The sequence below is a fragment of the Malus sylvestris genome, chromosome 5, assembly GCF_916048215.2.
Source record: "Malus sylvestris chromosome 5, drMalSylv7.2, whole genome shotgun sequence".
Classification (NCBI taxonomy): domain Eukaryota; kingdom Viridiplantae; phylum Streptophyta; class Magnoliopsida; order Rosales; family Rosaceae; genus Malus; species Malus sylvestris.
The window spans coordinates 31,407,922-31,433,264 of NC_062264.1; the positions used below are offsets into that span (position 1 = coordinate 31,407,922).

A 25,343-nucleotide genomic window follows, 5' to 3' on the forward strand; every position below is an offset into this window, starting at 1 on the left:
TATGTGTGACAAATTTTCTTAATCGTAATGCTTTAAACCGATATTCCACAAGTTCAAAGTAAACATTGGAACAGAAAGTTTTATATTTTTCTGAAAAAAAAAGCACAAAAACCAGAGGAAGAAAAAGAAGATAGACAAAATTACAACAATTCGAAAATCCTAAACCTGGTTCAAGAAAGAGACTATCTTCTACTGCATGGCCACAGCATTTTCACAAGTTAGATTGTCTAAATGGAAACAATGCTCCTCCCCTTTTGCTTCCATCACCTCCACAACCCCATTCCATTCACTCTTTCTCAGCACCTCCCCGTAATACCATCCCCTTTCTTTCAACACATCTTTTTCCTCCACGAAAACTACCACTTTCCCACACCCCAATTCCCCCAGTTTTGGATCCTTTTCAGGGTTCATTAGCGGGTCATCGGATCCATTACTCACCGGGTAGACAAAACGCCACATGGCTGCCAGAAACTCTCTTATAGTTGCAGGGGCATTGAGCTCTACCCCAATTAGCTCTGACCCCCAGAAATATGGATGGACCAACACAATCCCAATCAGCTTTACACCAAGCAGCCCCTCCAAGCCTACTCTCAATCCCATATGGTGCGCTATATTAGCTCCGGCGCTGTCCCCAGAGAAGAACACGTGCTGCGAATCCGCATAGCTAGTTATCCAATCTTCATCTTCTTCTTCACCGCCTTTTCGCTTTCCATCAAAATGGGAAGCCACCCATTTGAGAGCAGCCCATGAATCGTCGTAGGCAGCTGGGATTGGGTGCTCCGGGGCAAGCCTATACTCAACCGAGACGGCAACAACATTGGCCTCGGAGACTAAGGAATTAAGGTAGTCGTGATACGTGGGGGAGGAAGCGCTTTGGATGCAGAAGCCACCGCCGTGAAAGTAAACGAGAAAAGGGAGTTTGGTGGCAGCGGATTTGGGGATGTAGAGCCTTACCGTCCTTGTATACTTTGATCATTGGAGAAAAGTCATAAGATAGTTCTTCGTTGCTCATGTTTTGGATTTTCAGCTTCAATGAAGAAAGTAGAAGAATAAGAAACAGCTATGAAGGTCTCTCTCTCTCTCTGTCTATCTTATGCAGCCGACAGCCTCATGCATTATGAGTTTTTAACAGGACGTAGGCCACGGAATTTCAATGGACACGGTTGCCCCAGCTCTCAAAGAATAAAGATTTGATGCGCAATAGCACACTGCTCTAGTGACGAGGACCATTAAATTACATCTTATCACTTTAGTTTTGAGTTACATAACAATCTCATTAAGTCATTTTTTAAATATTATAATATTATTCATTAACTTACAAATTCGTTACAATATCAAATATTAACATACTAAATGTAGATTCCACATATACACTGACGTGGATGCCAAACTTAAGGAATAAAAAACAAATTAAAAAAAGATTAATTCATAAATAAATCTTTTTTTTGTATAATTAAAAACTTTAAAAATAAGGGGAAAAAACGTGGAGGTTCATCCTTTTCCTCTCTCACGTCCCTCGCCTCGCCGCTCTTCCTCTCCCCTGTCCCACCATAGCCACTGAACACATACAGCAACCGCACAAAAGATCCAATTGGGAGCGAGAGTGGCTCTGAGGGGCTGGTTGGTGTTAAGTTGATTGGGGTTGTGTTGATCGACCATATTTCTGGGGGAAGATCCAATTGGGGGAGAGATCACCGCCCCTGCAGCCAGTGGCGAAACCAGAATTTCTCGGGATGAGGGACGAACTTAAAAGGGTGCAAGGTTAAAGAAAAATGTTAACAGCTAAATCTTTTTATATAGTAATGTCTTTCATAATTAATCAATACAAACAAATTACAATTGTTGCCGACGAGATTTCATGTCATGAAAACGTCGCATAATAGGCTCATTATCAATAAAAGCAAATACATCTCTCTCAATGTAAACAAGCATGCTATTACTCAACCATTGATCTCCCATTTTGTTATGCAATGGTGTTTTCACAATCTTCATAGCAGAAAAAGCTCTTTTCATAGCACAAAATGGCGACACCCTCAATTCCCTTTGCAACGGTTACAAGAGCTAGTTGAAGTTGGTGTGCAAAACAATGAACATAAAATGCTTAAGGATACTTGTTCAAAATCTTTGTTTTAAGGTCATTTAGCTCACCTTTCATATTATTAACTCCATCATAGCCTTGTCCCTATAACTTGGACATACTAGCTCCATGTTTGATAAGATTATTTTTGTTTGGCTAGCCTAACCTAAGAATAATTTACGGAAGTTGGAGATCTTTTGCAGAAAGCTAAAACTTCGACGTTGTCCAAAAATTTGACTCATCCAAAGCAAGATTAAAAAGCCATTTAGACTTAGTACCACGGTCTAAGTGAGAGGCCTTAAGTTTGATGAGAGTAAAACAAATATAAAAAAAAGGCCAAATCCAAGAGAAAATCTAATCACTGAATAGTATGATAAATATGTTTGCTAGTGACAATTGCTGCACTAAATTTTCCAACTCAATCGTTGTATATTCACAGAGTTGAAGTACATTTGTTCTTCTGATCTGATAACCAAAACTTGTTAGCCTTACATCAGTCCCGGAGTAAAAGAAGTTGATGATTTTGAATAACGTTCAAGGAGTGACAATGGCGACCATCCTCATGGATGTTCGTGCTAGTTAGACCAGCAAGATTTAATCTAGCTGCTGATCCATACACATCAATGAAACCTTTTTTAGGAGACTCAATGCATCTTCTTGTAGAGAATCTGTTCCCCAAGACAAGATCTCTAACATCGGCTTTATGGCATCAGCCTCATGCAAGACGCTGGCTCCTCTTTGAGGAGAGGCTTTGACAACCAATGTCGAAAGAGTTTGAATTGCTTCGATGGCAGTTTCATACACTTCTCCCGATAACAGCCTCACCAAGTCAGGCAAAGCTTTTGCTTCCAAAAGACAGAATATGGAAGTCACACTGCAGATACCACCGTGCGCTGAGCATAGTGGAGCGTTCGATGGCTTGAAACAGGACCAGCAGCCGGTGGGTTTGGAGACAGTGGTGAGCTTTGGAGACAGTGGTCCCCTCTATATATATTTTTTTTCTTTTCCCCACTTATACGAAACAGCACCGTTTCGTTCCACTTTTTTCAAATATTTTAACTAGTTTCTTTTCCCCACTTATACGAAACGGCACCGTTTCTTTTCCCCATTTATACGAAACGGCACTTGGGTGTTTTGAAAAAAAATTCAACAGAGCAGAACTGCAGCACCGGCACTGCACCAGAGGAGACGAAGAGCAGCAGCAACAGGAGGGGAGGGGCTGGCCAGCGCTCCAGCCTTGTTTTTCCGGCGAGGGGAGTGGCGGCCGCCACTCCTCGCCCTCACGTGGCTTCGCCACTACCTGCAGCTAAAAGAAAGTTAATTGCTGCATTGTGGTGTTTTACCGGCCCGCTGACTATTGGATCCAATGACCCTCTTTTCAACCCTGAAAAGGATCCGAAATTTGGGTAATTGGGGTGTGGGAAAGTGCTGGTTTTTTTTGGCTGAGTTTAGATGTGTTCAAAGGCAGAGGATGGTACTACGAGGAGGCGCTGAAGGAGAGTGGATGGAATTGAGTTGTGGAGGTGTTAGAAGCAAAGGGGTGGACCGTGTTTACCATTTGTCTGATAAGATCCAAATCTTTAGGCCCTTAATCAACCTGCAAGTAACACAAAGGATAGAGATGGAGAGGGAAGGAAGAGAGAGAGCAGAGCTGTTGAATTGTTTTTGTTTATATTTCTTTTTATCAAATTAACCATTGGGCAAAGCCATTACACATTGAACTATTTATAGTACTCCCAAACCCATTGCTAGCTAGCAGAATCTAACAACTTTCCTAATTACTTGTAATGGTCTCATTTAACTAACTAATTCAATGCCTAAATATGATTAAGCTAATCAGGGTCATAACATTGCATACTCCTTAAGAACAACCTTGTCCTCAAGGTTAAAAAAGAAAAACTGGTTGTACTTCTCAGTTGCTTGTTTCTCCCCAGTGAAAGCTGCAACTGTTCTAATGGAACCAACTGTTTGTTCTACCATATTGCCAGCTTCTACATAAGCAGATTGTTCGCGTGACGACATTTTTGACATGATAGTAGCCATGATTGCACCAGCAATGACAATGGCAGGAATGGTGGCCAGCAATACAACAGTGAGGCGCCACCCTTGGACAAAAGCAATCATAAAACCACCAAGAAAAGTTGAACGAAGTTGTATATACTTCCACACTACAAAAACAATGCTGCTTGCAAGCTCATCCAATATCATATTTTCTGCATAGTTTTTAATCCCAATTTTCCTTGCAAGTAGGCGTCGTTTCTTGCATTCGCAACATCGCATCCCCCCCCCAAAGTAATCAAAAACTCGCACAGCGTAGCGGGGCAACCTCCTGTTGCTAACATCAATGGAGTGTATCCATTGGCCTCAGAAGCACTCACATCAGAACCCATCTTATTAGCACGCAACTCCAGCATTATTTCCTTTATTTATTAGCACGCAACTCCAGCATTATTTCCTTTATTGCTAGCTTTGTGGTATTATAAGATTTCCCAATAATGGCAGGAAGTGTGGGTACAGAAGAAACCATAATCACATGCCTCGCCAATTCAGCCTTGTATTGAGTAATAGAGCTCTCTTGTACAATGAGGACATTTGTATCAACAATAAGGAACATAGCTACCGTAATATTAGCTCCATTGTGCTCTTTTGTCCCAGATTTCCCATGCTCCTTGAAATGCATTACATGAAATAAGAAAATTAAGATTGAAGCTGTTGTTGTTCCATCCTCCTGAAAAAGAAGCTTGACCGCAATCTCTAAATTGAGGGAACTTGTGATACTGTTGGCAACCATGGAAATGACTTTCTCGAAGTAAGAGGTCTGTGCAATCAGTGACTTCCTTGGATTAAGTGGCAAGGCATAACATAAGTAGGCATCATCAAGAAAATGTTGATTCATCTCTACCAAATATAACATCTCCGTAACCATGAAACAATGATCTTCAAACAAAATGGCCCAAGTCTTGATATCAGGCACATTTTCATTTGTAGCTCTTTCTCCTTTAACAATACACACACTAGCCTTTCTTACACCTAATAGCTCCAAGAGGAATTGTAATACTATAGTATCTAGTGCAGCATCACAGAATAATATGGCAATTTTCCAAGCATTATCTTGCTCAATAACCAAGGGTAGGAAAATAACTATAGGAAGCAGCTTCTGAATATTATAAGGGAATAACTTTGCCTTGATTTTGAGAGGATCATTTTGGTGTTTATGGCTGAGTATTGCAAACACTTCCTCTTCTTGTCTGAAATGTGCATCTTGATGCCCTTTCAAGTTAGCATATTCTTCCAAGAGCCTGATCAAGGTTGTAACAATTTGCACCAGCAAGAGCACGATTTGACCAAAAACACGATTGTTACATGCTTCTATAATATTTGTAGCAAGTTGCAGACTTATGTAGCAGACCACTTCTTAATACAACGCATGGTTCAGAGTGTTGGAAAAGATCTAGAGTCTGTTATCATTCTTACTGTTATAAACAAATATCGATACATATAGGTTCTTCCCTTTACTGATTGTAGCATTGAGAGCACTAGTAGCAAGCATAACTGAGTCCTCTTTGTCAAATTGAACAAACCCGAAACCCTTTCTCTTCCCATTTTCTTCTACTACCGTGAAATAGAGGAGAATGCAGGGCCTCTCCATCAACCATTTTGTATAATTCCTTTGATTGAAGTTGTTCCTCTGATTGAAGACAACCCTTTGATAAGATATATTGTCACAAGGATCAGTGAGAGTGTGACACCAACCCAGTTGCTGGAAAATATGGTCATTTGCTACTCAATTAGAAAAGAAAACAACATCGAGATGTACATCAACCCTATTACACAATTCTTGATTCAATTTTGATAACAAGCTGGTGAAAATAGAATAGTCAAGCTGGGAAATGGCCATGACTGTCAATGCACGGCTGTGTAACAGTGATAAGCAGAGGAACTGCTTGAAATCATTGATATGACCAAAAGTCCCATTCTCCTCAGTGAAACTAGTTGCAAGATCTTTAGGCAAAGACAAACAAGTACAACAATATCCAAAGCTTCCAGGTTGCTACTCAATGACATATTCTCCATATTATGCCTCTTAGACATATCATTAAATAGATGCAATGCATAGAATTTTTTCTTCACAATTTCACCCCACAAGATACCAATTAACCCATCCATTAATTTCAGTCAACAAAACATCATACATCACCAAAATAACACCAAGATAATACGCCAGAATAAACTGCAGAAGCCAATGCCATTTGGCCTTCCCGATTAACAAATTGTAAATCAAAGAACGCAATACCTCATGGCAATGTTTCGTGGTGTTTGTATTGGTTTCCTAGTCTTCTAGTTGAGAGAGACCTGTAGATTCGATGGCTTTTGCGTTCCATAGAGGAACACCCAGGCTCTGCATATTTGCTGCAACGGGCATGGCTTTCTCAAGATCTAGCAGTGGAATGGTGGCTGTGGTTGCCACTGGATCAGTCGCATGTGGCTTGAAGATTGATTCATTACCAACTGGTAGCAACTGTACCACTGTGGCCATTTTCAGAAGTTTGGCTGCAGAAGAAGCAAGCGATTGTGGCCTGATTGTTGAAGTTTCCAGTGCTTGTAACAACGGTGAGGACGAAAGCAATGGTGGGACGGAATGGACTTCGATTAGCGATGGAATTCTCGGCGGATTGTCATCTCCTTGAAGTTCGGGATGACCGAGATCAATTGATTCACTGTCATCGGAACTCGTCGGGGCTAGATCAGAAACTCCCCCAGCTGTGAGAGCCAAATCACAGCGTAACAGAGAAAGTTCATGGCGGCTATAGCTTCACGAAACGCAGCGCGCATCGAGCGCATCGAAGCGTCGAATGAGTCGATTGTAGCTGAGAGGCTTGCATCCATGGTAGGAAGAAGGGTCAGGTGGGCGTGCACAGGAGGGAAACCAGGATTCAAGAAGGATGATACCATTGATAAGATCCAAATCTCTAGGCCTTAATCAACCTGCCAATAACACAGAGGATAGAGATGGAGAGGGAAGGAAAAGATAGAGCAGAGCTCTTGAATTGTTTTTGTTTATATTTCTTTTTATCAAATTAACCATTGGGCAAAGCCATTACACATTAGACTATTTGTAGTACTCCCAAACCCACTGCCAGCTAGCAGAATCTAACAACTTTCCTAATTGGACTTGGATTCTTTGCCCTCCCATTTCGGTGCCCTCCCCGTGCCCTCCTGTTTTGTGTGGTCACGATTAATCCATACTAACATTTTATATTATTTTTTATAAAAATAATAAGATAAAAAAAATAGTAATATAAAATATTGACGTGGCTTAACCGTGACCACACAAACAGGAGGGCACGGAAAGAGCACCGAATTGGGAGGGCAGAGAATCCAAGTCCTTCCTAATTACTTGTAATGGTCCCATTTAACTAACTAATTCAATGCCTAACTATGATTAAGCTAATCAGGGTCATAACATTGTCCTATCCTACCTGTGAGAATGCTGTGGCCATGCAGAAAAAGATAGTCTCGTTCTTGTGGTTTTTCCATTGTTGTATTCTGTTCTATGACCACTACTACAACCTACTAAATTCCTATGTTTTATGAGCTTTATGTATGTTTTCTTGAACAATATTTCTCATAATCTCGATTAATTTTTCAATTACCATTAAAGATTATCTATGCAAAAATTTGCTGAAAGCGAAGCCGTTTAGTTATTTATGTGGCATAACAATTAAATAGACGAAGACATATTTGTCAGTATGCCTATTAGCCGTTTAGTTATCTGATTATTTACAAAATGGTGTGAAGGAACCTTATAAGGTGGACGCACTGATGAGAATACGCCGTAGATCCTGGAAATATGCTATTAGCCAAATATGGTCCCTAAAATTCAGCTACGTAAATATTTGATAGAGATTACTACAATCACAATATCCATTATTATAATGAATGGCAAAATTGAACCAAACAAGGAAGAAAGTACCTTGACAGAACACTTGTGTTGTAACTAGTTATTTATGCAAGTACGAATTCCACAGAGCTAAACACTATATCTTTCAACCACACAATTTGCAACACTATGTAGTAATCAGGGTTGTGCAGATATCAAATACATGTTTATGAAGTTTGTTGCAAACGTTAAAAATAGAAATTAAAAAATAAAATAAAATTCACCACAGCTGCTCCTTATTTGATAGACTGCTCGTAGCAAGAATTATAATGTGAAGTTGGAGCTACATATTCCCTATTTTCTTCTATTTTATAGGGCCGATAGCTTGTTGATGGTAAGCATACCAAATGGCTCAGGAAGGCAAGGAAGACTCTGAGCTGATAGATTATGTGCCACAAAATGCATTGTCGGACTCAATGCAAGACGTGTCCATGTACAAGCCAATGCTATACTCATTGCAAGCACCGCTGCCTTTGCCAATTCATTGGCTGGAGGCTCTAGTCATTGATCTAACACATCTTTTAGAAGCACCTCTGCATTTTCATTCATTGACGTTGATGATTCTGATAGTTGGGACTCTAGCATATCCCCAGGGTGCCTTCCCATCATGACTTCTAGTGCAACCACTCCGAAGCTATAAACATCACATTTATCGGTTACCTGCATAGTATATGCAAGCTCTGCGTATAAAGAGAACAAAATATGTCAACTCTACAAAAGATAGTACAAAACTCCACAACATAAAATTTTACATTACCTGGTGCCATGTATCATAGCAAACCAACAATGCTGGTCTAGTATTGGATGAATTAATACTCAATAGTCTTGTTGTTCCAAAATCTAAGTGTCATGGCTCGAAATCCTGCTCGAGCAATACATTCTTGACAGTTACATCACGATGCACAATTGGTGGTGAGCAGTCATGGTGCAGGTAAGAAAGTGCACGAGCAAGTCTTTGCACAATTTTTAACCTTGTTGGCCAACCAAGTTTAGTAACCCCTTCTACCTCATACAATGCTTTTCCGAGGCTGCCTCTCTCTAAGTATTCATAAAGCAAGAATATGCAACCCCTCCTTGAAGAGAAGCCATATAGCCTTAAGATGTTGCGATGACGGATAGTTGCCAAAGTTCGGATTTCATTCTCAAAACTTCGGAGATTAGTTGCTGGAATGTCATTAGAGTCGTCCGTCTTAAGCCTCTTCACTACAACAACTTGGCCATTGAGCCACCAACACTAGCCGTTGTTGCGCTCGTATCAATAGATGTCGCCTTTGGGCACTCACTCGTGAAAGCTGAGAGTTTCGCCCAGAAGTAAACGGAGAGCCTCCTCATGTAAGCTCATGTTGTTCACGTGAGAAAATCGATGAGATCCACCAGATAAAAACTCAAAGCATCGTTGTGCCTCGCCCAAAAGTGTATCGGATGACTGACCGTCTAACCGGGACCTCTTTCGCTACTCTTAGGTTATTGTTTTTCTCATACGATAGGGTTTCGTGTAGAGCAGAACATTGCGCAAGGCACATTTGTATATTATGTTGAAGGTGCCTTAATTGTTGCACAAAGTCTTGAATTTATAGGACAAATAAAATGCACGGACGTGATGTAAAATCCATGCCGTGCATCATCAAATCATGTGTGACGATAAACCACTTCTCTTTTGATAGCATCGTACCTTGCTGTAAATAAACCACTTAAAATCACAAATGGATAATTATTTCCACATACTGACAATTTCACATGCGGAACTTATTATGCCCATGCAATTGATTGAAAACTACGTTACTAGGATAGCATCCTAATATTGCACGGCACGCCTTTACATAATATCTCACTGCTACCATGCTGCTTGATAAATCTGCGATGGGCGACCGCTTTCTAATTTGGTTCCGTTGAGTTAGTCCGGAACCTTAGGGTTACAATGTTATTACTTGAAATCCACGTAGGGAAATATGAAGATTTTCCTTATTAAGCTTCGTGAATTGATACTTGATCTTATTGATTGATTAACTTAGTTAAACTATGCATCTTTGAGTCATTGAATCGATTATTTGCTATGATTGTGAATATCGATTTGAAAACAGTGTGATGTAGGTGCATGATGACCATGGTCGTGATCAATTGATTGCTCTAAGTAGAGAATTATATGCTATTCTGCTAGAAAGTACTATGATAATTGTGGAGCCTATTGAATGGTGAACTACAAATGACTTGATCTCGTCTGAGAGTACTTAGGCAGTCTAACACAAAGCTTAGATGCAGCTATAAAGTAAACGAAAAGTTAATACGCTATTGGACCTTGAATTGTGTTTTGTTCATGTCTTGGAGGTGAGTCATGATAGATGTACAGGTACGTGGTGATGTCACATGTCGATCTTAGACATATCTCGGGATCGAGGCGTGACACCATAGCCACAAATAAGCCTTTGGATTTTTCGTAACTTTTAAATTTCAAATAAATAAAAAAAGAGTTATCTCTAAGTTAAGTTAGAAGAAATGTGTCAAAATATTAACAAGGAGACACAAAAGAGACCAACAGGATCCTCTCCAGATCCTTTTGGTGAGGATCTTGGGGATCCGTAAATCATGTCTGTTCACGTACATCGTAAGGTCAGTTTTTGTCAGGTACTGTTTGTATTTAATTTTAAATAAAAATATTTAAATAATTTATGATTGCACAATGTACGATGAACAGATATGATTTACAGATCCCCGAAATCCTCACAAAAAGAATCATGCGAGGAACCGGATTTCAAAAGAGACACCCAAAATGGGAAAGAAGGAGCCACATAGGATTGGCGTTGGGATGAAAGGCAATCATTAGTCGTACGTGTTTCAGTTCTGGACCATCCATCTTAAATTAAGCTGTAAAATGATTAGAATTAACAATTAGTTGAAATATATTAAGGGATGTGCTATTCACACACTCATTTTTACTTCTCACACACCCTTTGTTAATTTATGTCTGTTGATCTTCTTCAATTCATCAAATCCGACGGCCGAAAACTAAAAAAGTGTGAGAGAAGTAAAAATTGGTGTGTAGATATCACACCCCTATATTAATTCATGCTTGAAGATATAGTACATACATCAACTTCTGTAACTGTAAGCAAACAAAACACATCGTTTTGAACTTTTGAGTTCCATAAAAAAAGTGATAAGGTAATTCGATCGTTTTTGTCACACAAGTCCATAAAAATATCTCTAAAACAAGAAAAACACGATAAACTTGTCTATATATTTCAATGGACCGAACGTGTGGCCACGACCGACTGAGTTCATATCTCTTTGTATTATTGATACATATAAAGTGTGTATGAAAATTTTTTATTTTTGTTTTTGAACTAGAAGGAGATAGGAAGAGAGTGATAAAGAATGTCGGAGTGGGAATTTTTTTTTTTAGTTTTTTAGTTTTTTTATTAAAGATATGTTAGGATTACATGTAGATAATATTTTGAAAAGAAAACAAGCAAAATTTAGTTGAGTGAAATTTTATTTCTGCCCATAATACTTATTCATGTTCAGTTTTAATTAGAATGTCAAACTGGTAATTTCATAGAACAATGAGTGTTTTATTTATATATAGTTTAGATAAGACATAAACCAGACTGAGAGATATAGTTGTAACAACCAAGGTATTAAATATCGGTAATATCGGAAATATCGGTAGTCCGAAAACACGGAAATATCGATGGAAATATCGGGATAATATCGATATCGATAAAAATTATATGGAAACCACGGAAATTGTAAGAAAAACTTGGAAATTTTTATTGAAACTTTGCAGGATGTTTATTTAGTCAATTATCTATTAGTTTATCACAAAAAAAATTGGAAGGAAATGCATTGCATGATGGATTTAACATTATCAAGTTCATTATATAGCGAGCTGACAAACATTGTGAGTGTAGAAAATATGAAGTAATTAATGAAAGAAGTCTAAACACACCATAATCATTTATATATAATGAATTAGTATAATATTTTACACTTTAGTACCACATAGAGTTCCTATGAGGTTCAAATTTTTCACTATCTTCATCATTTCTATGTGTAGAGTGAGTGTATTGTGAAGAGTAGTTATCAAATGATAAATCCCCAAAATAGTTTTGCATGTAATTGTTAACATGCCACCCATATGGATCCGAAATTGGTTGAGGTTGTCCATAAGCAAAATCATTTGAAGATTGAGTCTGGGATTGTTTCCATGAGTCGCTCGATTTCATCCCAACAGGAATGGGATATGAAGGGTAGGGAAATGGTTGGTTATGAGTATAACCATAGTTACTACTTCCCACTCCAACAGAGTCCGAAGTTCTAGATAACGAGTCATCTTCTTGACTTGACAAAATCCCCTTGCCTCTTTCTCTACAAGTATAGTCCTTCCCTATGGCACCAATTCCTGGTCCTGCCCGCCTACTGCCATGGCCATCATCCTGTGTTGCATGTGTGAAGTTTGCCTCACCAGTGAATAGGGTCATAAATCCGGGAGGTGGTCCATAATAGTTTCCATATCCACCACCACTACCTCCAGCTCCAATGTATCCTTTATCATTCCCACCTCTGGTGGTAGGTGAGTCTCCTGATCTTGTACTAGAGCTGTCATTAGTATCAGCACAATGTTGTGGTTGTGTAGGATTGGAAGAAGGTGGAATTCCAGTGTTTCTTGGTCTTGGGCGCAAAAGTTCTTCCAAAGAGTCAGTGCTGCTAGATCCCACCTCCTCCTCTAATACTCTTTCTACATTTATCCATTCATTACGTGCTTCTTCAGCAACTCTGGGAGCTGGGTTGCCTTCATCATCATCATCTAAATGAAGATGTTTAATCCATTGATAAAGTTGGTTACCCTCTGTATCATCATCTTCACCAACAATATCAAACACATCTAGTGGGTCACCACGGTCGACATGATCTATTTCTGCTTCTTTATCTCGAATTTGAAGCTTCATGTTGTAGTAGCAATAAACTAATTTTTCCAACCTACTATGAGCCAACCTATTTCTTTGCTTTGTGTGTATGAGTGCAAATGTGTTCCAATTTCTTTCACAAGCAGATGAGGAAGCTGTTTGTGATAATACTTTGATTGCTAACTTTCTCACAGTTGGTGCATCGGTCCCATACATGATCCACTATTCAGCTACAATGAAAAACAATGTTGATAAGCCTAATAACTCGAACAAATTCTATTATAAACTTATAGTGAAATATGTTTACACTCACTAGGAGACATTGTTGTTCGAGCAGCAATTGATGTTGGTTCTCCAAAAGTTCTTCTTGCATCTTTAAACCATGTTAGCTGAATTCAATAAATCGTGTTAGTTTAATACAACAAAGTAATTATTATAATTTAAGTAATTGTGTACCTCATTTCCAAATTGGCCAACTGTTGGTGATGCAGGGTCTAATTTAGAGTATACATTATGTACAGCACGTATAAGGGTACCATCATCTCCAACACCGGGTCTGTATTGGTATCGAGGATTCAAATAATATGATGTTCAAAGAAACACATACTCTAATAAGAGAAATAATACTTATGCAACTAAAGAAATGAATTGCAAATTATGACATAATTTATACATGCTGCATGCAAATCGTGGTATAATGTTTTATACCATCGGTCTTCAATTATCTTTATGACCCACCTTGCACCATGTTTTCTTTCCAATTCATCCTTCACTACACGCATTTGTAAAACTTTGTAAAGAGGTTCAAACACTTGGCACACATGTTCTGATTGAGTCTAAAAAGGATGATCAAGCACTATACTTTCCACCATACGACCTGTATTTGAGCGGCTGAAATTGTGGTTGGCCCAATCGTCACTAGTGAATAGTTGCTTCAACCCTGCTTTCTTCTTAAGTAGGATGTCTAATGCAATATAGTTGGTGGCGAATCGAGTGGTAGCTGGACGAATAATTTCTCCTTTGCAAAATTCACGCATCTTTGCCAACAACCAACCGTGATTGTAAATATAATTTGTGATCGTTCTAGCTCTTTTGACCACAGTAGCAACATTCTCTCTCTTCCCCATTGCCTCAAACATGAGATCAATACAATGTGCTGCACATGATGTCCAAAACACATTATAATGCTTCATTAACTTTTTTCCAGCTTTGACAAATGCAGAACCGTTGTCGGTCACGACTTGGACAACATTATACTCTCCCACCTCCATGATAACATCCCTCAATAATTTGTAAATATACTTGTAGTTCTTTATATGGTCTGAAGCATCAACAGACATCAAAAAAATTGTCTTTCCCTTGGAGTATACCATGAAGTTTATGATAGACAATCTGGTCGGGCCAGTCCATCCGTCACACATGATTGTGCAACCATTAGTTTCCCACTTTGACCTCAACTTGTTAACATACTCGCCAATGTCTTTATACTCCATATCCAAATATTTGTTTCTTATCTCATAGGGAGTGGGAGGTTGTACTCTAACACCGGCCTGTTGACATCCCACTACCATATTTTTGAAATGATGTGATGATGCTTTCTCAGCAGGGACATTTTCATAGATAAAGAACTTGCTAATTAGACGCCCCATTCCCTCCTTCACATTACCTCCAATGAAATAACTTCAAACACTCTTTTGACGTGCTTTGGATGACTCTTATAAACTTGGGGCTATTGGTGGTGTTGGTTGTGATTCTCTAATACTGCCTCCCCGTCTCAGTTGTGCACCACCACTTGTCCCGGAACCTTGTGCTCTATTAGGAATTTTATGAAGGTGTTCTCTTTCCCATGCTGACTGTTTGGAGGCATGTAATGCTTGTTTCAAACTGCGTTGTTCTTCAGGTCCCATGTCATCATCACATTCGTCCTCATCGTCATCATCATCACTGTCAATCGCTTGGCCAATGACTTCTCCTTGTAGCCCAGCTCGAATATTTTCCATTCCATGTGTTATCTTTTCCTTCTGCTGTTTTTTATTTTTTTTAATAATGTGCTGATGAATGCCTTCACTTCTGGGGGGACATTATCGCATCGTTGGACATTTTTTGCTGGATCTAATCCACTAAGATGGTACTTAAGTCGTGTCACTCCGCCACTCTTCATTACCCGACCACAATATTTGCAAATTGTGCCATGTTTGTTTCCGTCTATTGGGTCTCCATGTTCCCAAGCTGGATCACGTTTAGTAACTCCACTGGACATCTTAAACGTACCTATATTTATTTTTCATGAAAATTAGACAATTATTTTTTGATAAAATAAGAGAACCGAAATAATAAAGTTATTATACAGAAGAATTAAATACGAAGTAAAGAAAATGATTGTAAAAATTTAAGTAATTATACAAATAATATGGAATAATAAAACCTAATATTAATGAATAATAATCCAATTTGATAAAAAAATAATCCTAATATAAAACATGGTGATGAATAATAATCCAATTTGATAATAATCCAATTTAATGAATAATCCAATTTAATGAATAATCCAATTTGATAATAATCCAATTTAATGAATAATCCAATTTGATAATAATCCAATTTAATGAATAATCCAATTTAATGAATAATCTAATTTAATGAAGAATAATCCAATTTGATAATAAAACCAAATATTAGTGAATAATAATCCAATTTGATAATTAAAAAAAACCTAATATTAATGAATAATAATCCAATTTGATAAAAAAATAATCCTAATATAAAACATGGTGATGAATAATAATCCAATTTGATAATAATCCAATTTAATGAAGAATAATCCAATTTGATAATAAAACCTAATATTAATGAATAATAATCCAATTTGATAATAAAAAAACCTAATATTAATGAATAATAATCCAATTTGATAATAAAACCTAATATTAATGAATAATAATCCAATTTGATAAAAAAATAATCCTGATATAAAACATGGTGATGAATAATAATCCAATTTGATAATAATCCAATTTAATGAATAATCCAATTTAATGAATAATCCAATTTGATAATAATCCAATTTAATGAACAATCCAATTTAATGAAGAATAATCCAATTTGATAATAAAACCTAATATTAATGAATAATAATCCAATTTGATAATATAAAAAAACCTAATATTAATGAATAATAATCCAATTTGATAATATAAAAAACCTAATATTAATGAATAATAATCCAATTTGATAATAAAACTTAATATTAATAAAATAATAAATAACATTAAACATATTAAAATTATCCTAGGGAATAATTATACAACATTACTTAATTACTTAAAAAAATTAACATGTAATTGTTAACATTACTTAATTACTTACAAAAATTAACATGCAAGTATTAATTACTTAAAAAAATTAACATACGAGTCCACACAAATTTATTTGTTGTTGTATAAATTACAATAATATAAATTTAAGTTTGTAAACTTACCTTAAATATGGAACCGTTTGTGTTCAAGCTTTGGAATAGATCTGGAATGGCTTTGAAAATGGTAAGGGAAGAAGAAGAAATGAATGCTCTGAATGCCTCTGATAGTGATACTCCACCTCTGATAAGGTGAAAGAATATAATAGACAATGGCACACTGTTCTGCATGTGAAAGAATATCACGGACTCACAGTGGCACACGGACACGGTTTCATTATAAAAGCAGTACTATTTGATGTCCATGGTCTGAAACTGCAAAAAGTTATTGACATATTGTGAAATCAGTCAGGCATCTCAGATGAGATGACCCAACCACACACACACACCGACATGACACCACACACGCACACAACCCACGCACACTCACCTCACACGCATACATCTCTCTCTCAGACTCTCGAACCTTCTCTCTTCTCTTCTCTGACTTTGAGCTCCCTTCTCCCCTTTCTCCATTCTCCCACGGGCCACAACAAATACAGATCTCCCACGTCTCTCGATCCTTCTCCCTCACACACACACACGCACAAAGACCCAAGGTCTCTCGATCCTTCTCCCACTCCCACACACACGCATAGAGACCCACATCGACAGATCGGCTTCTGCTTCTCCCTCGTCGCCGCCGTCATCTCTCTCATTTCTCTCTGCACCGAGGGTCTGAGACCCACATACACACACGCACACCCATCATCATCAGCAACCTCGTCTTTTTCCCTCTCATTCTCGTATCTGCAACTCGGCAAACTCTGGCGAGGCCGTGCGTGTCGACTCACTTTCCGAACACCTCTGACGGTTTCACGGAAAATTTCATATATAAAAACGTTCATCTCGTCTTCTATTTCATTTTCATACCTAGATCGGAGTCTAGGGTCCTATTTTACAGTCGGTCGGAGCTTCTACAACTCCGGCGTTCTTCTCCGAGAGCAGTCATGGTCCGATATTATCCCGAAAACCATTTGGATATTGAAAAAAAAAATCAGTTCCCCTAAAAACCGATAATATCGGCGATATATCGCCGATATTATCGGCATTTCAGACCATGGTAACAACCACTGCATCCATTGAAATTTTTTGGCATCCCTTATAAAACTAATAATGCAAGAGAGAGGCCACCATTATACTCCATAGTTGTTTCTTATTCACCTACTCTCCTGCCTGAACTTGAATCCCATTAAAAACATGAGCAACGAAGAAGTAGCCTATGATCTCACCCCATTGATCAAAGTATACAAAGACGGTCGAGTCGGGAGACTCCAAGGCACAGCTACAGTTCCTCCGTCAACAGTCCAATCCAAAGACATTGTCATCTCCCAACAACCACTCGTGTCCGCAAGGCTTTACCTCCCCAAATCCATCGAAACCAAACTCCCTCTTCTCGTTTACTTTCACGGCGGAGGCTTCTGCATTAATAGCGCCTTTTCTCCCACGTATCATAACTACCTCAACTCTTTAGTCTCCAAAGCCAATGTTGTGGCCGTCTTTGTAGAGTACAGGCTTGCCCCGGAGAATCCTCTCCCAACTGCCTACGACGATTCGTGGGCTGCTCTTAAATGGGTCGCTTCCCATTTTGATGGAACGTGAAACTTTGATGAAGAAGAAGATGATGATTGGCTAAGTATCTCTGCATATTCGCAGCGCGTGTTCTTTTCTGGATATAGTTGTGCAGCTAATATAGCGCACCACATGGGAGTGAGAATAGGCTATGATGGGTTGGTTGGTGTTAAGCTTGTTTGGGTTAATATTTGAAGAGGAAAGCCGAATGATGCAAGGAGACTTGCCCGAGGCCCAACATCGAGCCTAGAAGCAAACTGAAGTCTTCTCAGCCAAGACACAAGTCATGTGTCTACAAGTGAAGTGATTAGTAATAGAGACTAACCTATTATCAGCCAAAGAACACTTTCCAGTGGCATTGCTAATAAAAAGTAGATGACTCACTACCCTCCAAGCGATTTCGGGCAAGAGCAAAAGCTACATCAGTCAAGCCAAATGGTCTATAAAAGGAAAGACAGACCCTAGAGACAAAGACACTCAACCAATCAAACAAACAAACATACAAACTCTGCTCTCAAGCCAGATTTGCATCCAAAAGTTGAAATCAACCCAGATTCAGTCATTTATAGTGATAGTTCTCTGAAAAAAGCTATCTCTTGTCTAGTATAAAAGCTCAGCTATCTCCCTCGGTGGTGTAGTATCGATTCCCTCGTGTAAACTTGTTTACCATCCATCCCTTTTTAGCATACAAACCCTGTAAATACAAAGAGAAGTGACTGCAAGAAGTTCAACCTTGCCAAACAAGGTGAAATCTTGCCCAAAGCTCTTTGTTTGTTTTCTGAATTAGTAGATCTATTACTTAATGCATTCTCCAACATGTATTCAAGTTATTTCCATCTGTTTTCTGCTTTAAGAGTCTCATTTGCATCTAGATCTAGTTAGTTTGATGGATATGTTTTCATTAAATGTAATCTGGAACCAAACAAGTAACTTAAAGGGCTCTGGACTCCTTCCATTCGAACATACAAGACCATGAACTAAAAGTCAAAAGAACTTAATGTGGACTTAACCCATTCACGACAATCCTTTGATAATAAGAAGTTTGAAGTAACTTGAGGTGCAAGTAATCGACTTAGAAAACACTTGTTTTACATCTGCTATACTGAGATAGCAGTGGCACACCTAGCACTTGGTTAGTTTTGATTGTGAGCCTCAAGGCTTACACCTAAGGCCCCACAAAGGCACATTTCAGAACTAACTTTGTTCTCTTCTTGTAGCACATCAACGAGCAAGAGCCCAACTACACATCTAAAGTGCCAATCCCTTAGGGAGCTGTGTTGAGGTTCGAGGATCCTTCTCCAAAGAAATCTTTGCCCGAACAAAGCTGATTGGGGTTGTGATGGTCGATCCATATTTTTTGGAGGAAGAGCTAATTGGGGGATACATCACTATCCCTACAGCTAAAAGAGAGTTTATTGCTGCATTGTGGCGTTTTACCTACCCATCGACTATTGGATCAGATGACCCGCTTATCAACCCTCAAAAGAATCCGAAATTTGGGGAATTGGGGTGTGGGATGTGGTGAAAGACAGAAGATGGTACTATGGGGAGGCGCTAAGAAAAAAAGTGGATGGAATGGAGGTATGGAGGTGATAGAAACAAAGGGGAAGGACCATATTTACCATTTATCCGATCCTACCTGTGGGAATGTTGTGGCCATGCAGAAAAAGAAATTCTCGTTCTTGAACTAGCGTTTGTGGTTTTTCCATTGTTGTAGTCTAAATAAAACCTACTAAATTCCTATGTTTTATGAGTTTTATATGTATGTTTTCTTGAACAATATTTCTCATAATCATAATCGATTAATATTTTGGTTAACAATGAATGATCATCCATGCAAAAATTCACTGAAAGTGAAAGCTGTTTAGTTATCTAATTGCGGCATGACAAATAGACTAAGATAGAGTTGTCGATAATATACATATGTATGTAACTTTGTGTTCAAATGTTAAATTTGAACATATGAATTTGGTGCAAATTGTAATATTCATCGATTATTTATAGAATGGTACAAAGGATCCTTATAAGATGGACGCAGTAATGAGAATACAACATCACATAAATATGGTCCCTAAATTACAGCTATGATATATTTACAGAAATAATTACAATCACAATATCAATTACAATGAATAGCTAAATCAAATCAAATAAGAAAGTATATCGACATAACACTTGTGTGTAACTGGTCATTTATGTAAGTGCGAATTCCAAAGAGCTAAACACTATGTCCTTCAACCACATAGTTTGCAACACTCTAGTAATCAGGGTGGTGCAGATGTCAAATACAACTTTATGAAATTTGTTGTATACATTAAAAATAGAGGTAAATCTCAGTTTACTATTCTTAAGTTTTGTGATTTTCAACATTTAGTACATGAAATTTTTTTTTTTTGTCCTAGAGTCATACCTAAAGTGTTAATTTTGGGACAATCTCATACATCTGTTAGTCTAGTTATTAAGTCTCCCATTAACTGATGACGTGACGCCATGTGGACAATGATTGGGCACCACGTGTCATTAAAAAAATTTAAAATATTAAAATAATTATTTTAAAAAAAGTATTAAAAAAAAACCCATCATGCCTTTGTCTTCCTCACCCGACACCATCCATCCCCTCCACCCCCTCCACGACTCCCAGGGAAAGCCCTAATCTGCGTGCAAAGATGGTCGATGTGAACAAGTTAGTGTATTTCCAAGCGATCACAGGCCTCAAAGACTCCGATTTGTGCGTGGAGATCGTCAACGCCTGTGGCTGGGACCTTGAGCTCGCAATCTCTTCTTTCACTTTAAAAAGCATTTCAAAACTCAAAAACTTTTCCCTCATTTCTTCTCTGCCAAAAATGGAGCCTTCAGCTCTCAAATTGGTTATGGTTCAAGGTCAGTGGAAGGGCGAAACCTTAGAATTCGTACCCGGATCCAAGGTCCGAACCGGCAGCGTTGTTCAGGGCAACAACCTCCCAATCAAAGACTCCGACATTTCTTCCAAGCACCTCTCCATCGAATCTGAATCAGGCAAATGGGTTCTTCGAGACCTTGACTCCTCAAACGGCACGGTTTTGAATGGGTCGAATATCCCCCCAAGTGCCCCTGTGGATCTCACCGACAGCGACGAAATCAAAATCAGTAAGTACACTTCCGTCAAGGTGAGAATCGCCGGTTATGAAGAGAGTCAACTGAGACGGAACGCTAGGCGTATGGCGACCGCAGCGGAAGCTACTGCGGTGTTGGTTTCGGAGAGTCGAGGAAGGAGATGTAGGGTTGCGAAGGAGTGCGAGGAGATAACGGAGGTGGAAAGAGTGAATGTTGAGGAAATTGAGGTCGTAGGGAAATGAGGGAGGGGCCGACAGCCCAGAGCTAGGGTTTTAAAGACTAAAGCTGCGGAGGATAAGCTTGTGGAGGAAAATTTGGCACGAAAAATGAGTACGAGGCAAACTCGGAGCTCCAGGATCGAGGAATTGGGGAAGATCCCAAGTACCAGCGAAACCTCCACAGTCTCCGATGCCGGCGGTGGAGACGACCTTAATTCCATTCCTCAACGGTCGTACCAATCTGGACAGTCGTCAAACCTCATCACGGAACCTGGGTTTTTGGGGGAAGAGAAGGGGTTGGGTTTTTGGGGAAAAAGAAAAGGCTTGGTGGTAGGGGTGGGTATCAGGGAAGGGGAAGGGTGTCGGTGGGTGAAGGGTGGAGGGGATGGAAAGGTGTTGGGTGGGGAAGACGAAGGCGTTATGGGTTTTTTTTTATCGTTCAGTCATTATCCACATAGGCGTCACATCATCAGTTAACGGGAGACTTAACAGCCAAACTAACGGATGTATGAGACTGTCCCAAAATTAACACTTTAGGTATGACTCTGGGACGAAAAAAACTTCATGTACTAAATGTTGAAAACCACGAAACTTGAGGGTAGTAAATTGAGATTTACCTTAAAAACAATAAACATAAAAAAAATCCACATTTGCTCCTTATTTGATAGAAAGCTCATAGCAGGAATTCTAATGTGAAGTTGGAGCTACATATTCCCTATCTTTATCTATTTTTATAGGGCCGATAGCTTGTTGATGGTAAGCATACCAAATGGCTCAGGAAGGCAAGGAAGACTCTGAAAGTTTGGAATCAATGATATTGCAAGAGGAATTAAAGTTTACGTTAGCGGAAGTTGTGAAGGCTGTATATGACTTTCATGAGAAGTACTGCATTGGGAAAGGATGGTATGGAAAGGTCTACAAGGCAGAGTTGCAATTAGGCCAAGTCGTTGTTGTTAAAAGGCTTAACATGTTAGACTCCGATGACATTCCAGCGATCAATCTCCAAAGCTTTCAAAATGAAATCCGAACTTTGACAAATATCTGGCACCGGAACATCGTAAGACTCTATGGCTTTTGTTCAAGAAGGGGGGTTGCATTTTCCCGCTTTATGAATAATTAGAGAGAGGAAGCCTAGGAAAAGCTTTGTATGGAGCTGAAGGTGTTAATGAACTCGACTGACCTAACAGAGTCAAAATTGTGCAAGGACTTGCTCATGCACTTTCTTACTTGCACCATGATTGCTCTCCACCAATTGTGCACCGTGACGTAACTGTCAACAATGTATTGCTTGAGTCAGATTTCGAGGTCCGTCTTTCAAATTTCAAAATAACGAGGTTATTGAGTACTGATTCATCCAACTGGACAGATATTGCTGGTTCATTTGGCTACATAGCACCAGGTAACATAAATTTAATTTGTATTTATGGTTCATCTTTTTGCTTATTGGGATTTGTTTTAAAGTGGCTAGTTTTGATTTTATTGACGTGTAGAGCTTGCATACACGGATAAATGTGATGTATATAGCTTTGGAGTGGTGGCACTAGAAGTCATGATGGGAAGGCACCCAGGGGATATGCTAGAGTCCCAGCTACAAGAATCATCAAAATCAAGGAGGGACAATGTAGAATTGCTCCTGAAAGATTTGTTAGACCAAAGGTTGGAGCCGCCAACAAATGCATCTGCAAAGGCAGTGGTGCTAGTAGTGACAATTGCCTTGGCCTGTATACGAACGCATCCTGCGTCCAGACCTACGATGATATTTGCGTCCAGACCTACGATGATATTAATGGCACTATAAAACTATTAAAAAGTACAAGAAAAATAGATGACAAGGGGGAGTAGCTCAAACTTCCCCATCAGTATTCCTGCTACAAGCAAATCCATCTAATTTCTCATGTAATACATCTTCAAAACCCTAATTACTCATCTGTATTATTCATGGAATGCGGATTATATGTGTGACAAATTTTCTTAATCGTAAGGCTTTAAACCGATATTCCATAAGTTCAAAGTAAACATTGGAACAGAAAGTTTTATATTTTTATGAAAAAAGAAAACACAAAACCAGGGGAAGAAAAAGAAGATAGACAAAATTACAACAATTCGAAAATCCTAAACCTGGTTCAAGAAAGAGACTATCTTCTTCTGCATGGCCACAGCATTCTCACAAGTTAGATCGTCTAAATGGAAACAATGCTCCTCCCCTTTTGCTTCCATCACCTCCACAACCCCATTCCATCCACTCTTTCTCAGCACCTCCCCGTAATACCATCCCCTTTCTTTCAACACATCTTTTTCCGCCACGAAAACTACCACCTTCCCACACCCTAATTTCCCCAGTTTTGGATCCTTTTCGGGGTTCATGAGCGGGTCATCGGATCCACTACTCAACGGGTTGACAAAACGCCACATGGCTGCCATAAACTCTCTCATCGTTGCAGGGGCATTGAGCTCTACCCCAATTGGCTCTGACCCCCAGAAATATGGATGGACCAACACAACCCCAATCAACTTAACACTAAGCAGCCCCTCCGATCCTACTTTCAATCCCATATGGTGCGCTATATTAGCTCCGGCGCTGTCCCCAGCGAAGAACATGCGCTGTGAATCCGCATAGCTAGTTATCCAATCTTCATCTTCTTTTTGCGTTACATCAAAATGGGAAGCCACCCATTTTAGAGCAGCCCATGAATCGTCGTAGGCAGCCGGGACAGGGTGCTCCGGGGCAAGCCTGTACTGAACAGAGACGGCAACAACATTGGCTTCAGAGACTAAGGAGTTGAGGTAGTCGTGATACGTGGGCGAGGAGGCGCTTTGGAAGAAGAAGCCACCGCCGTGGAAGTAAACGAGAAGAGGGAGTTTGGTGGCAGCGGATTTGGGGATGTAGAGCCTTACAGATATTGCTGGTTGTTGGGAGATGACAATGTCATTGGATTGGACTCCGGTTTCGGGTTGTGTTGATGGAGGAACTGTGGCTGTGCCTAGGAGTCTCTCGATTCGACCGTCTTTGTATGCTTTGATCACTGGAGAAAAGTCATAAGATAGTTCTTCGTTGCTCATGTTTTGGATTTTCAACTTCAAAGAAGAAAGTAGGAGAATAAGAAACAGCTATGGAGGCCCCTCTCTCTGTGTCTATCTTATGTTGCCAAAAGTCTCATGCATTATTAATTTATTAGTTTTAACAGGGTGTAGGCCATATAAAGTGAAGAAAAGGATTAAAGATATGATCGTGGCTTGCCAGACTATCTCAACAACTCTAGATATTTTTTTCGACACGCTGCTATAGCAGTGCACGGGCGGTAATGCCCGTTGCTTCTTTTGTGTTCCCATTTTTGTTGACCATTTTATCCTTTCACCAACAGTTTATGTCCGGAAATGCCCTTGGATTCCCTCGTATTCTAATTTTCTTTTTACCATTTTACCTTTTTATTCTACACGTCTGCCTATCTATTTTGCTTTTAGTTGGTTGTTGTTGTGCCGGCCTCCAGCTACGTCTCTTTGACCCTCTTTTAGTTGAACTGTCCACGTTGAAAGATGCTTTCAATCATAAAATTTATGAAGAATCAATTGATAAATTAAACAAGAGATCAATTGAAGAATGATAACATGATTATTTTTATAGTGATATATTTGATGGTATTGGTAACGAAGTTGTCATGCAACGTTTCCAAAACATAAAACGTGTCGAGGATATTATAATTTGTTGTATACGAGAGATCAATTGACGAAGGATAACATGATTATTTGTATAGGGATATATTTGATAATATTGGTAACGAAGTTGTCATGGAACAGTTCCAAAACATAAAACGTGTCGAGGATATTATAATTTGTTGTATAAAAATCTTATGGATTTTTTGGTAAATTCTTTAGCATTTTTATTTGTAACTTTGTTGTTTAAGGATGCCTCATCCATATAGATCTTTGGCTACGCCCTGATCTTAGTAACAATTTTTTTTTATATAAAGTTAACGGCATTAACTAGTTATACACATTTTATAAAATCCAAAAATTTAATTAACGAACTTTTAGTGTAAAGATTAATTCTATATTAAATTAAGATAAAAGTTCGAATTTTAAATTCTAC

The 25,343-nt window shown here is 38.9% G+C and overlaps 4 protein-coding genes and 1 pseudogene across 19 annotated transcripts in view; 3 read left to right on the forward strand and 2 right to left on the reverse strand.

Moving 5' to 3' along the window:
- LOC126622442 (uncharacterized) overlaps positions 1 to 25,343 on the forward strand; it is an 82,693-nt gene that overhangs the window by 34,540 nt on the left and 22,810 nt on the right.
- Positions 1 to 25,343, reverse strand: part of LOC126622426 (MDIS1-interacting receptor like kinase 2-like) — an 85,296-nt gene that overhangs the window by 19,599 nt on the left and 40,354 nt on the right. The gene's annotated exons all lie outside the window — the stretch shown is intronic.
- Positions 60 to 24,431, reverse strand: LOC126622435 (probable carboxylesterase 12). Of its 2 annotated transcripts, XM_050291199.1 has the most exons (2): positions 23,477 to 24,431; positions 60 to 267 (listed from the first exon to the last, which is right to left on the reverse strand). In XM_050291199.1, the coding sequence occupies exons 1-2, from the start codon at positions 24,314 to 24,316 to the stop codon at positions 190 to 192; spliced, it is 918 nt and encodes a 305-aa protein (XP_050147156.1). In that variant the 5' UTR covers positions 24,317 to 24,431; the 3' UTR covers positions 60 to 189. The 2 variants fall into 2 exon arrangements, with proteins under 2 accessions (XP_050147156.1, XP_050147155.1); XM_050291198.1 differs by lacking the exon at positions 60 to 267 and having other exon boundaries at positions 23,269 to 24,422.
- Positions 20,576 to 21,526, forward strand: LOC126622446 (FHA domain-containing protein At4g14490-like). The gene has a single exon (XM_050291239.1). It carries the CDS (start codon positions 20,612 to 20,614, stop codon positions 21,278 to 21,280), a length of 669 nt encoding a protein of 222 aa, XP_050147196.1. The 5' UTR covers positions 20,576 to 20,611; the 3' UTR covers positions 21,281 to 21,526.
- The window catches only part of LOC126622447 (MDIS1-interacting receptor like kinase 2-like), a 78,881-nt pseudogene continuing 75,941 nt past the window's right edge, over positions 22,404 to 25,343 (forward strand).

Bases quoted from the DNA above. Each gene is read 5' to 3' on its own strand.
- LOC126622446 (XM_050291239.1), top strand. From the start codon at position 20,612: ATGGTCGATGTGAACAAGTTAGTGTATTTCCAAGCGATCACAGGCCTC.
- LOC126622435 (XM_050291198.1), bottom strand. From the start codon at position 24,316: ATGAGCAACGAAGAACTATCTTATGACTTTTCTCCAGTGATCAAAGCA.